General features: G+C 43.0%; 1 protein-coding gene across 1 annotated transcript; it reads right to left on the minus strand.

Annotated features, from left to right (window-relative positions):
- Positions 1-10,578: 10,578 nt before the first annotated feature.
- Positions 10,579-19,839, minus strand: LOC309685805 (kelch-like protein 8; the record flags this gene model as incomplete). The annotated part of the gene is given in 7 exon segments (XM_082501518.1): positions 10,579-10,755; positions 10,757-10,784; positions 12,833-12,961; positions 14,149-14,296; positions 14,983-15,169; positions 17,733-18,281; positions 19,624-19,839. Coding segments are annotated over 7 exon segments (1,434 nt in total), but the record flags the coding sequence as incomplete, so codon positions are not given.
- Between the last annotated feature and the right edge of the window lie 499 nt (positions 19,840-20,338).

Here is a 20,338-nt window from a genome sequence, read left to right on the forward strand (position 1 = left end):
GCGGCAGCAGGGTGACCCGTAAGCACTGGCTGCGCACCAGTGTGACTGGAGATACAGGGCCAAGGGGGCTGGTCGGGAGTGGTCGAGTCTGGTCTTGCTCCTCCCAGAAACCCATGACGGTGTTCAAATCAGCAGGCTGGAAACTTGGACGTGAGTAACTGTGACCGCACTTGATTCTTACAAACTGATTTTTTCTATGTGTTTAAAGGATGTTCTAACGGACATCTTTGGGTTCATGATTTTTATGGGTCAGTTCAAGGCTTTTAGGTGCAGGAAAAACATTAACAGAAGCAGTAACAATTTGGGATTCGGGATCATTTGGGATCAGAAGTTGCATCTAAACATGATGCACGATTTCCTGAGCTTGGATGTTTAAATACTTTGCTATAGCAAATCCCGAGTTTAGTTCTAAATTAGACGATGCGGTGGGAGTTAGGGCCTGCTGCCACTGGAGGGCTGCCTCACCACGGGGAGCCAGGGTGGGCTACATTCTCCCCTCAGCCTTGGGGGGGTGGGGTACTTCTTTGTCATCATTATCCTGTTGCCAGTAAGAAGAAAAACGAGTTTGCTGGTGTTAAATGACGAGGGCTTTATATGCAGGTAAGTCATTACTTTGTTGCCACAGTAATCCTACGCTTTTTTAAATTTTTGATATTTTGACATCATTATCACATTTCCAGCAATAATGTTTCTAAAAACAGTTCTGCACAAAATATTTGTAGTTCTGGTGCTATCTAAGATTAATAACGTGGACACCGCTATACTGGCAAGAGGGTTGTTCCTTGTAAACCTTTTCTGCAGTTTTCCTGCCAGCCCTTAACAATACGCCTCGGAAGCCCGAGCACAAATAATGTTGGGGGGAGGGTTGCGTACGAATTGAACTACAAGAGAAGTGTCTGTCTTACAGTCGTGTTCAGCCCTAGTGCCACTTGATTTCCAGCTATGGGGTTGACAGCAGAGCTCCTCCCACACCGCAGGGAATCCCACTGCATTTGCTGTAACCTTATTTCCCTGCTGAACACGCACGTCTCCCTTTGGTGCCTGGAAGGCAACGGCTGTCAGTGTGGTCCGGATGCGTGTGAGTTATTCACAGGCTGCACCCTTGGGTGCTAGCACTTTCCCATCAAGAGGAGAAAAGTATCAACTGGCACACAGCACCCCCAGGCAGCTTGGTTTCACAGTCAGTACTACTTTGTGGAAAATCTTCCCCCCACTCCCCCTCAAGTTTTAGTGTTATCCAGGACATCCATAGAAAAACGTGTTTGTTTCCAGAGAGGGAACCTGCACCTCTTGGTTCCAGCCCTCCTAGCCAGGTCAAGAGCCACAACGGTGTCAACATCCTTGCCGGGGGGCAAGGGCAGGAGCAGGGTGGTATGGTTTGCAGCCGTAACGCAGGATTTTCTCTGCTGACAAAGGCTTCCGGTTGGGAATTATACTCTGCAGAAACCAAAAAAGACTCATTGTTTTAACCTTTCCCCACAATAGCATGCTCCAGTCATGCTAGAAACAAGGTGCTTTGAAGTACAAATGTTTTATTGCAATGTTTCATTATTTACAGTACCGTCCACTTTGTCCCTGGGTGCTACCAAAGTGCAAAGCCATTTGAAACAGAAAAGCTAAATGATAGTAACTCAACAGCGAAACGTGATTGTACCTTATGGTCGTACTGCCCTGCCTCTTCCCTGCTACTGCGTGCAGAGAAGTTTGCTGCTCTCCCTCGTCACTTGGAACAAACTTTGGTCACAAAGGATTGTCAGTTGTCGGTCTGTTCGTGGTGATGCAGGAACAGCAATGTGCAGTCTTTCCAGCTGGACGTTACTTGGAATACAGGGCTTCTGAATGCGTAACAACAGAACTTTGTACACAACACTGTCAAGTTCATATTTCAATTTTTCGTGTAAGTACTGGTTTATTTCCAATTCTTTTTGTTGCTGATTCTCTTTGGCTTATAGAAGCTTTAAGTCATCTGTTTTGAGGCTTAACTATCTTAAAAGAGCCTGTACCTCTAGAATTACCACTGAGTTGCTACTGGCTACTGAAAATGGACATGTCATCTCCTAGAACTGCATTTAAAGGTCTTTACAGAATACTGCAACTTTTACCGTACGTTTCCATTTTGTATAAAAATGGTGACTCGGACACCTCTGAAGCTGACATTTTCACACACTGCCATCTTAAAGTAGGACAAATTACACTCGTTACTTCAGGAATGACCTCTCAACAGAAACTTGCCTTTGGGGGGGTAGTTACTACAAATTTTATTTGAAGACTTGAGAATCCCAGTATTCTAGTGGGTAAGCTCAGGTCAAGAATCTTTTCAGCTTTCTAACGAGTATATTAGCTTGAGAAAGTACATTGAAAGACAGGTTTCAGACCAAGTACCTGCTATTTCCACTGCTGCCAGCAGTCCCTTCGGACATGGGCAGTGAACTTCTCTGCTCCACTTCTCTTAGTGTGCAACAGGGATGTCGTTACCTTCTAAAACTTGAGACGCTTTGTGTTACAAAGCTCTTACACAATTAGGAAACGTTTAAGACTACATTCCCGAAAATAAGTTACATTAAATGGCACTCGAGTCCTTCAGAAAATGCGTAGCAGGGCTGTTGGGTAAGGCTCAGCAGTACTAACTGCTGCTCTCTCTCCTCACCCCATGCCTGGTTTACAGTTCAATAATGAGTCCCTGTACCAGTTGCCTCAAATGATTCTGAAATTACAGCTTCTCAAAAATGGGATGATTGCAGCTCTTGGCAGGTTTTCTCCTGTGAGTTATACTTTTATTCCATGTTTTCACAGACTTTTCCGTATCACTACTGATAGAAAGCCACCAAAAGCTTTACAGTTGCAGGAGGTAACATCTTCACAAAGAAAATGTATTGTTTGCATTTCTTAACCTACCATACAAAACACGGTGTTTAAAAGCTCCGCAGTGCCTCCCTTCCTATCGTTCCTCTGGAATTTGGAGGAGGCAGCAGAGCTCACATGCAGTCAACAACATTGCTGGATCCTTGGCCCACGTCCCGGATCTGGCTGCTGAGACAAGAGCACACAGCCACGCCTGCCCCTGCCCTGCAGTGTGACACAGGGCCGACGAGTTCCCACCTAAAGCAGATGGCAGAGGAAAAAAAAAAGAAAAATAAGTTCCTGTTCTTTCTGAGCAAGCGGAAAGTATTTCTTTTCTGTGTCTGAAATTCTATTATACAGCCTAGTTATATAGTCTGTGCAAAATATACCTTGCTAGTTTATGCTCATTATTTGTCTGGTAAATTTAGTGCAAAATCGGGTTGAAACAACCAGAAGAATGTAGATTCTTATTGAGCGAAGGGAAGAGAACAAAGGACGGAAAGAAGGAGGAGGAGGTAGTGCTCTGATATTTACAAGAAGAACCTAATGGCATAAGCAGCACTCCTGCATCGCTAGTCATGGATGTAATATGTTGATCTCACAAAATTGATGTGAGACAGAGTCAATTAAAATTTGGAGTATTTATTAGCAAGCGGCAGCAAGCAAAACAGCGCTGGGCGGCCCGGGAGTCGCACTCCACTGACGGCGCGCACTCAATGCAGCGGCCTTCTCAAATATATATGGTACTTTTTACATAATCATAAGATCTCTTAATACGGCTATACATATGCATAACCTATCCCCGCTTCGTATTAAAATTAGCTTTAAGAAGTCATTTTCATAAACTCCTCCTAACTGCGCTTGCGCAATGCTTTGTGGTGGTGGTCGCTGAGGGTCTTGAGGATGAAGGCTGCAAATTCTTCTTCATCACTTCAAGTAACCTTTTGTCCCTGCGCAGACTCAGTTTTTCTTTTTGGTCTCTGTCCAGACTGCAGGGTTGGTTTCAGCCGCCTTTCAAGGCCTTCTTTTATTTGTTATCAGGAGCTGTCCTTGGCAATGCCTCAAGACTTCTTGCTTCGTCCATTTTTTTTATCAGGCCTGTTTTTTAGGTTATGAATTACTACTAGTTAATTAGTACTATATCTTTGACTCAGTCCCCCCCCTTTTTCTAAAGAGTTAGTAAATTCTATAAGGATTCTTCATCTAACATTTTCTCAAAGTATTTATCTAAGTGCTATAGGTATCTCTAAAACTCTGGCAGTACTAAACGAACACCTTTAAAATTACACAAATTAATATCTTAAACACTAGTATTGCCAGTGGTCTTGGGGTGAAGGTTTCTTTCTTTCAAGTCTTTTCACAATTTATTATACTTTGTCTACATAACTTGACCCTGCAGCTTAGTCTTGCCTGCACAATCATGCATATCTTGTTTACACAGTAAAATGTTGGCCATCTTGCCACCTCTTGTTAAGCAGTTGCCTTCTTGTGGAAATGTAAGTTTTCAGGTTTGGTGAACAAACGATGCTGAGTTTATCACAATTCCCCCCTTTATTTTTTTTACTATTTTGTTCATCAAACTGCTTAAGCTTTTGTTGACTTAAAATAAAGGTTTCTTTTGGTTTTGGTATTTTTTTAGGGGTTCATACTTGGCTCTTATAAGCATTAAATGAGCTGCTTTTAATTTGCTTTTTACAATTGCAACTATTTTGTTGCTTTATTGTCATTACTAACACTTTTATTGTACACAGGCTTATTTGCAGATTTGAGAAAGGTGGAGTGCTCTTGCCTTTGCTATAGGTATTTCGATATCTCTGGCAATTTATATATATATATTTTATTTATTTATTTATTTATTTATTTATTTATTTATTTTCTTTTGTTTCCTGGGAGAGTGTGTAGACTTCGGGAAAGTTTTAAGGTTGCTTGGGTTGGGAGTTGTAAGTCAAAGGGCATTATGTGTCATTTCTGGAGGTGGTTTATTAATCTCAATCCCCACAGCAGTACGCCTCTGCCTCTTCCTCTGCCTACTCTGTTGCTTAGAGCAGCGAGGGGTACCATCTTCTCGGCAGCAGTCGTATTTTTCAGGGGAACCTCCTTCATATTTAGCTCACCTTGACTTACATGCTTGTCAGTTTTTATTTTTTTACCTCCTAAGCTCTACACCCTATCTTAGACACTGTCTGTCCGCAAGTCACCTGCACAATTTTGGCCTCCGTTAAACAAGGTTCATTTGCATGGAGACAACACTTCTCAGGGTTCATGCTTTTGGCAAAGATATTTTACCACTTCTTAGATTCTTTTATGATTTTCCCGGTTGCAACTCTTGTGCGTAATGTCTGTAGTTATAACATTCATGGCAAATACTACTAAGAGGATACCCATAGAGGCAGTGGACCCACCACTTTTCTTTACAAAGTTTACACTTAGACAAAGGGATAACAAATACAGTTAGGATTTCTACAAAAGACAGTTTCATTCATTTGTCTTTCTTCGGAAGGTAACCTTTAGGTTGTCCGGGCTTCCTGTTGCCTCTTAATGGGAACTTCGAACGGGTCCTTTGATTCGGCTTGCGTGAGTCCACTCTTTTTCAGCAGTCCGAACAACAGAATCTGTAGTGAGTAAAACAAGAAAAGGTACCTCCCAACAGGGAGTCAGGGATGATTCTTTCCAGACTTTGATCAATACTTTATTTAATTGTAATATTTAAAGGCGGTCTCTGCACTCTTAGTCTTTTCTTTATTAACTTTTGCCTTCTTTTCATGCACAGGAGAAAGAGTCTGTCTCTCACCTTGAAACACGCTCCACACTGCAACCAGCTCTCTCACCTGTGCACTACCTTCTCCTGTAATGATTTGCTTCTTGGTTTTTACTTGAAGGGCCACAGCCCGGTACTTCTAAACTTTCTCTTCTCGCTTCGATGAAGCATCAGTAAACTATGCATTTAAAACTTGCTCTGAGAATGGGGGAGCGACTTTGATCACAAGGGAAAGTTGGGGGCATCTCCCTATCCAAGTTCGCCTCATCTTGGATAGGCAGTATTTTAGCAGTTCTTTTTGTCACAAAAAATCGCAATAGTGTTTTATTTGAGCATACTATTTTTTTTTTTTTTTTTTTTTTTTTATGGAGGCGCGCTGAGCCACCCCGTCAGGGGTGGGGTCTTTGTAAATTTTAACTTTTTCTTGTATGTGAATGGTTTCAAGTTCTTGGGCCAGTACATGATGAGCTGGTGTGGGGGAGTGTTTACATCCTTGAGGCAGTCGAGTAAACGTATACTGCTGCCCCCCCCCCCCCCCCCCCCCCCCCCCCCCCGTGAAAGCAAAGCATTCCTGTTTCACAGGTTGCAGCGGAACCATAAAAAAATGTCTTTGACATCAATTGTTGCTATCACCGGGTGAGATTGTTTCTGAATGGTGGCGATTAACTCAGCGATGTTTGGCACGGCAGCCGTTAATGGGCCCGTATTGTTATTGAAGCGCCGGTAGTCTACAGCCAATCTCCATTTCTTATTAGGTTTTCTCACGGGCTATATGGGAGAGTTGAAGGGGGACTGTGTCGGGACTACGACTCTCTGCTTCTTCAGATCTTCTAACACGGGGGTGATGCCCTCCCTCGCTCCCAGGGGTAACGGGTAGGGTTTCACATTAGTCAAGCGGGAAGGGGGGGGGGAGGCGCCGCTTGTAGCAGGCGCACTGACACACTGAAATTCTCGGTTAGCCTTCTAACCTGAGGAATGCTGAAAGACTGTAAGTTTCCTTGGGTGTCCCGCCACTGTCTTCCCTTCAAAATATTTATTTTTAGGAGATTTATTTGGAAGGGCTTTATAACCGCCATGGTGTCTACCGGACTTTCCTCTCCTGGTAGCCACAAGATTACCGGAGTCATGGGCACAGATTGGGTTTTCCCCAAAGCATTTAGTACTATTAGGTGTTTAGAAGGGGCCGAGATGCCGACTGTTCTACCTCACTCCGATTAATTGCTGTAGTTTGGGCCCCTGTATCAATTAAAAAAGTCACGGGCTTTTTCCTTGGCCCTACTGCAACTGTAATTAGTAAGTCTCCTTTATTATTGCAGATGAGTTGTCTAATAAACATTTACCCTCTGCCTCCCCTCTCACCTTGGGGGGGCGGAGGATTTAGCTTTCTGCCACCTTTTTGTTTCTTTTGAACCTTTCTTCTATGTCCACGGGTGGCGCCGAAGGTGGGTTCAGTGTGAGCGGGGGTCTTTGTTCAGACCACCTCCGCACTAGGAACTCTAGCTTTTTGGTGGGGAGCCCCATCCATTAAGTCTTGGGGCACCTCCTTTTGTAGTTCTATTTGCCACAATTCTTGCTGGAACAGAGGTCTCTCTCTCTCTCTTTTTTTTTTTTTTTTTTATTTTTTAAGATCAGGGCTTTTCCCAGAGAAAAAAAAAACTAAACAATGATTTATTCGCCTGCTCCTCCGTCCGCACTGCTCTAGTTTCTGCTTTTTGGTAAGTCGACTTACTGGCCTGTATTTCTTTCTGTAATTTATTAATTCTTGAGTCACTTCCCCCTCTTCAATGGGTTCAGCCCCCCCACCCCCCGACTAATATGCGGCTCTCTGGGTTAGAGACCATGGGGCTCGGAGGTCGCCCGTTGTGAGGAAAACGCCAGGGCCCTAATATCCCTCTGCTCCCTTTTTGATAAAATGATTCCGTTCTCTCCCGACAGGGATATACTCCACACGTATTCGGTTTCGGATTTCTTTGCCATCCTAGCAAAATCTTTCCGTAGTTTGGCTAATTCAGTGGCGGTAAAGGGGATTCTGTTTTTATCAGTGGATACATGTGGGGGTGTTATCTGTGGCGTCTTTTAGTTGGGTTTTTGTTTTGTGGTGTTTTTATCTTCCTGACGATAAATTGGGCGCACCCCTTTTCCCTTTGGCATTACTTTTGTCTCAGCGAGGGTGTCTGACTCCTTTAGGAGCTGAACTCAGCTTCTCTTTCAATATTAAGTTTTTTGCTCTTTTCTTCCTTTAGCACCCGCTTGGTTTCTAGGAACTGTTCCTGCAGCGGCGCCAGTGCCGCTTGTATTGAGGCAACTATCGCCTCTTCTTGGCAGGGCGCCTGCCTCTTGTCCTCCACCGCAGCCGCCAGGCACGCTCCCAGCACAGCACAAACAGTAGCTTTCCCTTTTCTCTTTCTAGCTTTAGCTTCTTTGTGCAACACCACTATTCGGTTTATGACACCTTGCAGTTGGAACCAATGGTTCCGTGCTCAATCTCGTCCCGAGAGTGAGGGGCGAGAACAATACCTCTCTCAACAACTCGTTTAATCCTTGCTCTTGCCAGTTTTCTAACTTTATCAATTTCTTTCTAATGTCTGTCCATGACTTTACCACAAACTGAGTTTTCAACAGAACTTGTCTCACAGGGGTGGTGGGATCTAGCCTTGAATAGAGTTGCAGATTCTGTCGCAATCTGTCTAGCCATTTAGTGGGGGGGTTCATCTTTCCCTTGATGTTCACTAAAAGCTTTATTTATATTCTGTCTCTGAGGAACAGATTCTTTAATTTCTTGAACAACTCTGGTGCGCAGATCCACCATATGAGTTTTATGTTCAGTGTCTTGATTAGTCCAGTTTGGCTGCTGTAGTAGCCATTTAATGTCTGCGCCTGGACTATGTCGATGTTCCCTCTCCTCCATTATGAAAATCCTTTTCACTTAGGGTGAACACACAAACTCTGCACCGCACTCACTCAAACACTCACTCAGTCATATAAAAGGGCCCATTACACTTCTCACTCACACCACAAGATTTTCCAATTAAAACAATAGCCAGTTACGTGTAACTTAAATCTTAAACCATTTGCCATTTACCACTAATCTGCACCAAGATAGTCAGACTGATCACAAATCTAAATTGGCCAATATAAGCCTTTTCTTATTTGTTTCTTTCTCTCCATATTTCCATACAATAGTGGATCAATTTTACTTTGTTCTTACCCCGCCTAGAGGGGTAATCATCCCAATACTTGATCATTAAACTTAACGGACTGTCTGGTGGTATTTGGGGGGGGTTTCACATGAGGTCCCAATCCACCCATGGAATCAGAGGGCTTGCTCTTCCTCTGTCCCATCTTCCGGAGTGCCTTCTTACACACACACACACGCTCCCCCTATTCGTGGCCCAGTCCCTCGCGGGAGATGGGAACCGCACTACTAAGGGGTCCGCACTCACTTCGTCCGGTGGGCTACTAAGTCCGGTGGACGTCTCACATTATCACACTCCGGGATACCCAACCCCAACCGAACGGATAACTGGCCTATACTCACGCGTTCCTGCGTCTTCGTTCGGGGCTTCGTGCACAAAGATTACAGGGTTTGCCGGCTTTCTTTTGCTTGTTGCCGAATTTAGGGTTCGTCGGTAGAGGATGTGATGCGATAGCACCCAGCCAGGGCCGCTGAATTTCAGCGGGGCGCCTCCCTGTATGGGGCTTCTCACCAGATTGCCTCTATCCGAGTCACGGCACCAAAATTGTTATATGTTGATCTCACAAAATTGACGTGAGACAGAGTCAATTAAAATTTGGAGTATTTATTAGCAAGCGGCAGCAAGCAAAACAGCGCTGGGCGGCCCGGGAGTCTCACTCCACTGACGGCGCGCACTCAATGCAGCGGCCTTCTCAAATATATATGGTACTTTTTACATAATCATAAGATCTCTTAATACGGCTATACATATGCATAACCTATCCCCGCTTCGTATTAAAATTAGCTTTAAGAAGTCATTTTCATAAACTCCTCCTAACTGCGCTTGCGCAATGCTTTGTGGTGGTGGTCGCTGAGGGTCTTGAGGATGAAGGCTGCAAATTCTTCTTCATCACTTCAAGTAACCTTTTGTCCCTGCGCAGACTCAGTTTTTCTTTTTGGTCTCTGTCCAGACTGCAGGGTTGGTTTCAGCCGCCTTTCAAGGCCTTCTTTTATTTGTTATCAGGAGCTGTCCTTGGCAATGCCTCAAGACTTCTTGCTTCGTCCATTTTTTTTATCAGGCCTGTTTTTTAGGTTATGAATTACTACTAGTTAATTAGTACTATATCTTTGACTCAGTTCCCCCCCCTTTTTCTAAAGAGTTAGTAAATTCTATAAGGATTCTTCATCTAACATTTTCTCAAAGTATTTATCTAAGTGCTATAGGTATCTCTAAAACTCTGGCAGTACTAAACGAACACCTTTAAAATTACACAAATTAATATCTTAAACACTAGTATTGCCAGTGGTCTTGGGGTGAAGGTTTCTTTCTTTCAAGTCTTTTCACAATTTATTATACTTTGTCTACATAACTTGACCCTGCAGCTTAGTCTTGCCTGCACAATCATGCATATCTTGTTTACACAGTAAAATGTTGGCCATCTTGCCACCTCTTGTTAAGCAGTTGCCTTCTTGTGGAAATGTAAGTTTTTAGGTTTGGTGAACAAACGATACTGAGTTTATCACAATGGATATTACTCAATTATTACCAGGAAACAATAGATAGACTCCTGCTGCGCACTACTTCTATTATGTTGCGTTTTCATATAGGCAGTTCAGTTTGATCTGAGTATTATCCTAAATATCCTCATCTTTTGCACAGCTCAGTAGGATTTTGATGACCAGAGGTGCTAAGACCTACCAGCTGCATTTTGTTCAAAATCCTGTGTTCTGCCTTGTAAAAGCAGATGGGAAAAGCAGTTCAGTTCCTCAGATGGCCTCAACTTGGGAGGAAACAGTCACTTACCACAAGGGCTACGGAACCAACTCCTCCCCTGGGAGCGTTCATTGGGGCGACTGCACTCCATCGATCAGAATCAATGTCATATCTTTCCACATCGCTGAAGCAAGTGTTGTCATCTAAACCTCCTATTGCGTAAATGGGGCCACCAAGGGAGGCAAGAGCAATTCCTCTCCTAACAAAACCACAGGATCAACACCTCAGTGCAAGTCCTTAAGGAAAAGGAATGGGAAAGACACATCAAGTGCAATGTTACCTGACTGGTACCTGTTTCAAACTATGGGGGAAAAAGTAATGAAAATGTTAAAAGTGAAGTTTATAATAAATAATGACCAGTAACTGCGGCTGGCCCTCTGTACACCTGCATCAGTCTTGCAGCTTTATCCTGAAAGTCTTTCGTATGTTTGCATCCTCCCGTGAGAGGGGCTCTAGAGTTTTATCTTGACTTCACCTCAGCTTTCCCAGGCACCTCTACGTTATTGTGTGATCCATGAACAGGACTGTTGCAGCTAGAATATTTCTAGACTGCAAAAAGACAAAGCTCCTGTTTAAAGAATAAAGGCAGGGGGACGCGGAATACTGTTTTGACTGAATGTCACCCAAGACCCAAGTCTTCTAATTACACGCTTAGATATATGAGGTTAGCTTAGCTATGTGATTTCTTGGTACTGAATTTTACGCCTCCTATTTTGTTTTATTGAAGAACCACATTTTGTTTTATGGAGAACCAAAACCTGCTGGTTTTAACTTTGCTGGTATAGCTGCTGCTACAATCTGGGAATGATTTTTTTGGGGGGTGATATTAATACATATTAAAAGCAAGCCTGCGCTGGATATTAGATGAGTGAACTCTAGAAAGATTTAGTTACAATTTCTTCCATTCTCTTCTTTTTTATTAAGTCTGTGTTAAAATAGTTGTCAGATTTTTTTCTACTGAATCTACAATTATGAGAATACAGTCAGTATTACAAAATGCAAAGTATGGTCTAGACTCATTAGAAGCATTAAGTTTCTGCTTTAAGTACCAAGACAGGTGATTCACCATTTCACTGAGAACATTCTTGCCTCATTACACAGAGGGCAGGTGCGAAGATACCAAGGCAGGAGCAAGGGATGCACAGTCTTTCTACAGAACGCACACTGGGGAGATACCCTGACCTTATCTTGCATTGCCTCACCAGGTAACATAGATGGCATCAATGGTGGCAGTTTTTTCTCAACTAAGTATTCGGACACCATGTCCATGAATGGGAGGAATGGAGCGTAGCCAAGGCACAGCAGCCCTTCCATTTACCAAGGTACTGAGTAAGAAATGTCACAGAAATCTAGGGCTGATGTTTGCAGAGAATATGCCCTGTGGTGGTGGCAGTAGGGAGGAGTAAGAAGCTCCTTCTGGGAGTCTGGGTCTTTTACTTTGATTATGTCACAGCTACAAATAGCTTGAGGACTTAGCCGTGTTCAGTAGTTCACTCCTGCTTGTACATGATGCTTTTAGAAACAACAAATAACAAAACAGAATGTAGAATTCAAGAGGTTGATTTAAATGACAGCGGAAACAAAAAATTACCCATCTGTGACTCCTTAAAAGAATCCTAAATGTCAAAAGGCAAGAAAAAGCCTCAATCTGACTTTAAGTGTTTTAGTGCGTCTGGTGGCCTTTTGTGGCAAAAACATAGGCAGCATGAAGGTTTCCTGGGCATGAAGAATTTCACTGTGCATGTTCACTGGCAGTCATCTTGCTCATTCTTAAAAAGCGCAAAAAACCCACAGAAGTCTATCAGTTTCAAGTTCTTTATCGGGCATAGCAGAAATGCCCTAGATACGGGAATGTAAGCACAGCTGGAGTAGAAGAGCTCTCTGCTCCAGAAGCCAGGCCCCCAAGAAAGAAAAGAATAGTGACAAAAGAAAGCCAAAGTGTAAACGTAACCAATGTTACCAGCCAGGGCCTCTCCCTAGAGAGAGAGAGATATTATGCAGTTTTGCACTGAAATAGTATGTTACACACAACGTTGTGTTTCTGAAAATATGTGATGTATGCAAGTATGTGATGCAAATTTGTATTTGCTTTACAGCTAGTAAATAAAGGTGTTTGATAGCATAAAGCCCCAAAATAGGAAAAAAAAAAAAAAAAAAAAAACAACCCAAAACTAAAAATAGCACAGTTTGGAAACCCAAATAAAGACAGGACAGACATGGTGTTTTTCAGCGTCAGCAAGAAATTATTTATCACAGACTAGGACTTAAAATTTGGATCACGTACCTCTTTGTGTTCATTGATGCCTTCATCATCCACTTGTTTGTGAGAGGATCAAATACTTCCATGCTTCCTAAGTGTTCGTTTCCATCATGTCCACCTACTGCGTAGACTTTACCCGAAACACATATGCATCTTTTGATACAGAGATTGCTTGGCAACACTTCAGTTTTCATTTATGCAATATCCCTGCCTATGTGGAGACAACAAGCTCAAATAAAGGTTAAAGTCTTCAAATGTTTTCAATATCAAGATTTTAGTAAGTACAGACTTTATATTTTTATATGCTGTACTCAACCAGAGATCTGTTTCTAACTTGGACTTTTATACAAAGCTTGAGATATGTAGACAAAAAAATCTTCCCATCACTTGAGTACTGCAGGTCAGATCAGTTTTGGACATTTATATCAGTCTCTCCAGATTTACGGGGGCGGGGGGTGGGGGGTGGGGAAATCTCTGTTCTGCTGCAGCAACACAGGAGCTACCGTTTACAAGGAGAAGTTGCATCATGGGTGCTAAGCTGCTCTGGACTGCACGGACCTGGTTTCAGAAGATGGAGACCCAAAAATAAAGGTAGGTCTGTTCTTGGAAGATTTATGGTCTTAGTGACTTGCCTGTATGGAGTTAAGTGTGAAGGGAGCTAGTATGAGTACTAGCAAATTCTGGGTGACTCTGCTGTGTAAGGCTATTTTTTTGTAAACGGGTTAAAAAAAAATTAAATCGCCTATTAAGAGAAGAGGAGGCTATGTACCGTTCATAGAATCATAGAATAGTTGGGGTTGGAAGGGACCTTTAAAAGGTCATCTAGTCCACCCCCCCTGCAATGAGCAGGGACATCTTCAACTAGACCAGGTTGCTCAGAGCCCTGTCCAACCTGACCCTGAGCGTTTCCAGGGATGGGGCATCTACAACCTCTCTGGGCAACCTGTTCCACCACCCTCATTGTAAAAAATGTCTCCTTATATCTGGTCTAAATCTTCCCTCTTTTAGTTTAAAACCATTACCCCTTGGCCTATTGCAACAGCCCCTATTAAAAAGTCTGTCCCCATCTTTCTTACAAGCTCCCTTTAAGTATTAAAAAGCTACAGTAAGGTCTCCCCAGAGCCTCTTGCAGGCTGAACCACCCCAACTCCCAGTTCACAGTAATATCTTTTCAGTAAGCATGCTCTCAGATTGTTTCAGAATCACAAACCCCTTCGTGGGGAAGAAGCCTTACTAAATTGAAGAATATCCAACAGGTAAGCCATTGGAAGACAGATTTATTTATTAAAAGTACCGATTCCACCAAAAGGAGCAAACAAGTGCCTTTAGAATAGCATTACTGACCTCCCACAGAGATCACACCCACGTGCCTTCTCCTGCTGTTCATTTCAGGGCCGAAGAACCAGTTGTTCTTACTGCTAGAGTAACATTCAATGCTGCGAAATGGGTCACCAGATCCACCTCTACCACCGACACAAAACAACACACCTGAAGAAGACAAAACAGGTTTCCAGAAAAATAGCAGGAAGATGGGGGATAAAGTTGTACAGCAGAGTGAACTGAAACTTATGTAGTTCGGGAGAAGTCATATTTCACTTCAGGGGGCACAGTCATTGCCCTGCGTAACTGGGTGCTGGATTTTGCCTTTGCTTGGCATGCTGTTATGGCAATTAACTATCTATGCTGATGCAAAACCAATGCATATTTTAAATATGCTTTTTGTGATTTTTTGCTCAGGGAGATAAACATTGTTAAATATAAAAATGTAAAAATTCGGATTTGCAGTCTAATATTCATCACTCACTTTTGGTGTAGGTTAGCCAAAGAGTTTAAAAGTTAGCTCAACCTTCTCGTGCCAAAAGATAAGTGTCCACTGTTGTCGGTATAGCTGTGAGCATGCTGCCTGGTCACAAGATACTTAACAGTTCTAGCTTTAATACAGATAGAGCCAATCAGGATAAATAAATAATGCTTTAAAGAAAGAAAATGACAGCTAAAGTTCTGCTAGGACAATGCAGCACACTAGCTAATTACCAGAGAGGTACACAACGGCTTTCCCAGTTTTGCATTAAGTCATTAACAACCATTTCTACCAAGCTACCTAACCCTGCACAGACGCACCGCCTTTTCTCCACACCACTCCCTATGGGATAATCAGACACACATTTAATTACCAGCAGTCTGCTTCCTTGGTGTTGTGCGAATGGAGTACTCAAAGTCTGGCACTGCCCTGCTGCTCAGGTGAAGGTGGTAGTTTCTTGCTTCATCCGGCAAATCCCTACATTTTAGATTCTGCTTGACAATCTCTTCCTTTGCCACAACACCCATAAGGAAACAAATGGGCAAGAGAGGCAGCCGTACCTGACAGAAATGAACACAGTTGGAGTAACTGGCTGAACTGACTGAGTCTCACCATTTACAGTGACGCAAGCATAACAGATGGCAGCTTCTGAGCCAGCTGCCAGCCCCACGCTCTTCACTAAAAAGGGAGGCGTTCATACTTTTTTTCCAGAATAACAGCGATATGAACAGTTCTTTTTAGTGACAAACGATTGCTACAAGCCTTTGCATTTAAGCAGCGGTGGAGAACTGCCCCTTGGCCCAGGCTGAGCGGAGGAAGAAGTGCCGCTGCCTGTACTGCAACTGCACCTGCCTGATGTGATGCAGGCAGCATCCGTGACTGTACCAGGATAGCCCGTGTCAGGTTAGTCTGCTGAGGGGGTGAATTTTCAGCTCATTGCTATGCCAGTATAAGAGGGCTTTTGCTAGAATGGCTGATTTTCTTTGGGTGGCAAGTCAAAGAGGAAACACTATCAGCATGAACTAAGTGTCTGTCTATTAAGGAGGTATTGATAGTGCAGTAACACCTTTCTCTAGTGTGGACTTGACAGACTACAGGATTAAAAAAACCCCAACGTTGAGAGCTAATTGTTTCCTTCCCCAAATCCTTCCTGTGGTTCCCTAGCAGAGAGCTGGTGAGCAGGCTGAGGAAAGAAAGGCTCCTTCTGGGTAAGGCTATAGGTGGTCACTGCCCAGAGCAATCCCCAGCGACAGGGCACATCTGAAATAAGGTCAGCCTCTCCAAGGCTGCCTTGAAATGTCTTCCTCCCCACAGTCACTTATTTCAGCAAACCGTTCATTTGTCCTTTTGAGAGAAACAGTGAGGAATATGAAGTACAATCGGGTGCAAAGGTGGGACAGGTGTTAGCAGGGGGGACTGAAGCAAACCAGCATCTGACTTCCTAAGGTTTGGAATCGATGCTGTCAGGCACCTCCCAGTTAGCTCAGCAGCAATTGTGAAGTCCAGTATCTCCAGTGCTTCTCAGAGCAGCAAAAGGGTGCTGTTACATGGCTGACAAATGTCCCTGCCTTGAAGTAAGCAAGTGTTTCTACCAGTTCTTCCTTACCCGCTTGCTTTCAGTCCCACTTCTTCCCTTACTTTGGCCTGTCTTGGTTTTGGCCGATTAAAAGCACAGCCATAGCCCTGCTCATAGACTCATGAGGCAAGTGATGCGGTAAGAGCACAAGGCTGACAAATTCAGAACCTCATGATGACAGCGCAACCCCTAAGGCTGATTATGATGTGGATAATAACTATCGCGAAGCCCAGTCATGTTTTCTGCTAGCAATAATGTCCAAATCACCTGATGGCTCCGTATACTCTGGCAAATAACCCATATTTACAGGAAGGGGTTTACTTTTTCATTGTTTCATTCTAGACTGGTTACCATGAATAAAACAAAGATGTTAATCTCATCTACTTGTACACCTGGGTAATAATGAAGGTTTTTTTAAATCTCAAATTATATTGCCTATAAATTTAATTATAGTGTACTAAAGAAGGAATTTTTCTACCAAAACCATCATGCTAGTCTAGACGAAACTGAAAGTTTTGGGAAGACAGTTAATAAACAGTTGTGATCTTTTACCAGGAAAGGTGAAAAATGATGCATGAAGACAATGACAGCAGTATTCTAGTGGACCTCTCTTTACTCACATGATGCCAATATTAGCACTTCTGCTGAATGCAAAACATTCAAGCTGGAGTTCAGTGACAACTGAAATGGCACAGTTGATCCTACCTGCTAAGATTCACAGGGCATTTTGCAGTGCACAGCATGTACCACCCTCCTCCCCAGCACAGGTTCTCTATACCTGTCTCAAATACTGTATTTTAAATTCCCATAATCAGCACATACGGAGCTTGAATGACTGACGTACCTAACGCTTTGACAGGAGGAGGTCCGATGGGTGTTTAAATAAGTTCAGCTAAGTGACCTTTTGATACCCGTATGTGTTTCTTTCAGAAGCAGTGGACTCTCATCAAGTCTAGATCATTAAACTGCTAACTCCTACAGGTAACCAGCAGTGCTAGCCTAGTGAGCATTAAATGGTCTAGCATATGTTTCCTAGCCTGCTTATAGGGCTAACATGTCTTGGTCTTTTGTTAATTAAATATAGGAACATTCTAGAAGTAGCACAACTTGATATGACACATCTCCGTTACAGTTTTACTCTCCTAGACACGTAAAAAGCTCCTCAACAGCTTTGCTCTCTTTTCTTAAGTACAAACACTTACCAGCAAGGGAAGTGAGTGTTTCAGGCTGTAGTAGTATCAAACCAAGTGAAGTGATGGCTTTATGTACTCTACTATGTGTAAATCTAAGAATTTTCTGCTCTAACACAGATGCAGCTTTTTGTTGGCTCCCCAGCCACGAGCATGTAGTGAGTACTCATCTCACAAGAGAAACTGAAGAATATGACTTCTTCCTGATATTCTACTGTTAACTCACAACTGCGAATACCAGAGGAGGTGCCAACTGCCGAGAACAATTTTCATCATGAGATCTACCCAAGGACAAACAGTTGATTAGACAACAAAACCAGTGACAAGACAGGCACACGGCGCCTCAGCCTGCCCTACCTGTGCAAGTATTTCATCCAGCCACGTCGCATGATGCTGTGGATTGGCTAGCAGCCACTTGATAGCAGCGTTGTAAACTTGCTTTTCGTTTTCAATATTCAGGTCACTGGAGGACAGGAGTTTATGGAGGTGCTGTGGTGACACACTCACAAAGTCTTCGCACTCCACCACTTCTGTAAAGTGTTCGCAAGCATACTGATCAGCCATGTCCATCAAGTCAATGCGGTTGTGACTCTCCGCAAATGCCCTGACTGCCAGGCAGTTGGAGGGATGGAAGTGCAGCTTCATGTATTCACAGCACGCCTTTGCTACCAGTTCCACCTGAAGAATGCAAGCAGCGTACAAGAGAGGCTGGACGTTATCCACTGTCAGAGTAATCCGGGAGGAGTACACAAACTTCACCAGGTCTTCTATTGCATCACCATCAAAGTCCCTGATCTCAATCAATGTCTGCTTGGCTTCAGCCATTTCCGAAAGAAACATGGCTCTAAAGTAAGGTATAACACAAGCTAGCACCAGTGTGTGGCAGGAGATAAGCTTTGGACCAACCTGAAAAAAAAGAAGAAAATAACCCTCAGTCTTTCACTGGAATGTCAGTTTTGGCTACGATAGGACGGACAGTTAAGCCGAAATAAGAATCCTGAACTCAATATGCATTGAGCTACTGTATTTTGTTCAAGCAAAATAACTCCATCTGCCCTGTACTTCTGACATCAGATCAACGTATCCCAAGCAGGTCTGAGTTGTAACTTGGTCACCAGAGTAGGGCAAGGCCGTAACACAAAGAAGCAATAGCACTGATGCACTGAACTTGCTTTTCTTTAAGAGGCGTGTCCTATTTCTTAAATGAAACATCCTTAGGAACCTTCTAGATGCATCTTGGAGACAGGAGGAGACTGCCAGGCACTTGTTTCTTTTATGTGTATTTCAGAGACTTTGCAGGGCGGGGAGGGCGTAAATTGTAAAGCGACATTTTTAGACAACCTAATTTAAACCTCTGGACTTTTACTAATGTTGAGGAATTTATAATTCTCTATATTAGCAGCAAATTCATGTAAAACGGCAGTAATAACAGGTATTACAGGGATTATTAAAAGTTACCAATCACTTCCAGATTTTTAGCAGTTGTTCAGCCACAAAAGATAGAGTATTCCCCATAAAGAGGAGGTATTTTTCAAAATTCCGATCAGAAAGCACAAAACAAGCTTTTCACTTATAAAATTCTAGAATTCAACTATGTTAAGAGAATGTAGGTAGTGAAGGTAAAGGAACAATCCACTACTTATTTGCGTTACAGGAGTGCTTTCTTACAGCCTTTGTCATTCATCAGTCTGCGCTAACAAAGGGATGGCTGAGTTAAGCAACCGGTACTCCTGGCAGACTCAAATTACATCTTCATTTTCAGATGAAGGCGTTAAAGTGAGCGGTCTTGCAATGTAAAAATAAAAAAAGGGTGGGATATTAAATTATAAAGGATAATTTGGAGTTTTTTCTATCTCTGATTCAACACACAATTTCTCTACCCTTTTAAAAAGTGTGTGTTATCAACACAAGTGTAACCTGCCTGGTGAGCAGTAAGTCGAGGCTACAAGGAGCTGAAATTGCACAGTTACATACTGATCAACTGTGGGAACCTGCTTAGAAGGCAATTTGGGTGAGGTCGAAGTCATGCACGTCCTCTCTTGGACTGTTAGCATCTTAAATGTTTACATTTCTGTTGTAAACTTCCTAAATAAAAAAAAAAATACAAACACCTAGATAGAGATGCTTCAGATCCAACAGGTATTCTATGCTTTCCATACCCCTGCCCAAATTCACAGCCACCTCCAGCATACGTATTCATAGCTTAATCTTCAGGCTGTTAAATGCAATGGATGTGTGACAATATCTCCTTTAGTGTAACATCGCAGAGCTCTCCAGCTTCAAAGAACTGAAGGAGAGAGCTGTGAAAATCCTTCCAAGCCTCATTTGCTTCAAATACAAAGATGTCATCTTCACCGTCACTGTTGGAAGACCTAGGCTGCTGCTGCTGCTGCTGTTGCTGCCGCCTTTTTCCCTTTATCAGATGTTGTTTTGCCTGCTCTGGAACCATGGATTCTGAAGCCATTGTTTCTTCTTGCACTGTGTCCATCTTCAAAAATTCATGCCAAGACAAAATCCAGCCCATCAGGAGTCAAATCCTAAAATGCAGTTAAATTCTGTTCATGTTCCTGTTTGGAAAAAAAAAACAAAACCCAACACAAAAAATGATGAGACATTAGGTACTGGTAGTACCTAACAATTTGATTACATGTTATAAATACTACCTATAACCTTACTTGGGGAAGGTGGGAGGAGAAAGCAGGGAAAAAAGACCCACAGTCAAGAACCCTACGCAGGTACCTTTAGGAAAAGCCATTGTTTGTGAACTTGTTGCCCACGCTTCTTGAAAAAAAGACAAGAAAAAGAAAAGGCAAGGATGTATCCTCCAACATTCCTGATCTCACTGCTGTGGATGGCAGAGGAACAAAAGCGACACGGCCCACACACAACCGTGTTTCTTTGGTCCTTAAATAGCATCTCTCATCACTGCTGCCATAGACAAACTATTGATCTGACCCCGATGG

This window comes from Vanellus vanellus (genome assembly GCF_965231255.1).
Source record: "Vanellus vanellus genome assembly, contig: HAP1_SCAFFOLD_718, whole genome shotgun sequence".
Taxonomy (NCBI): domain Eukaryota; kingdom Metazoa; phylum Chordata; class Aves; order Charadriiformes; family Charadriidae; genus Vanellus; species Vanellus vanellus.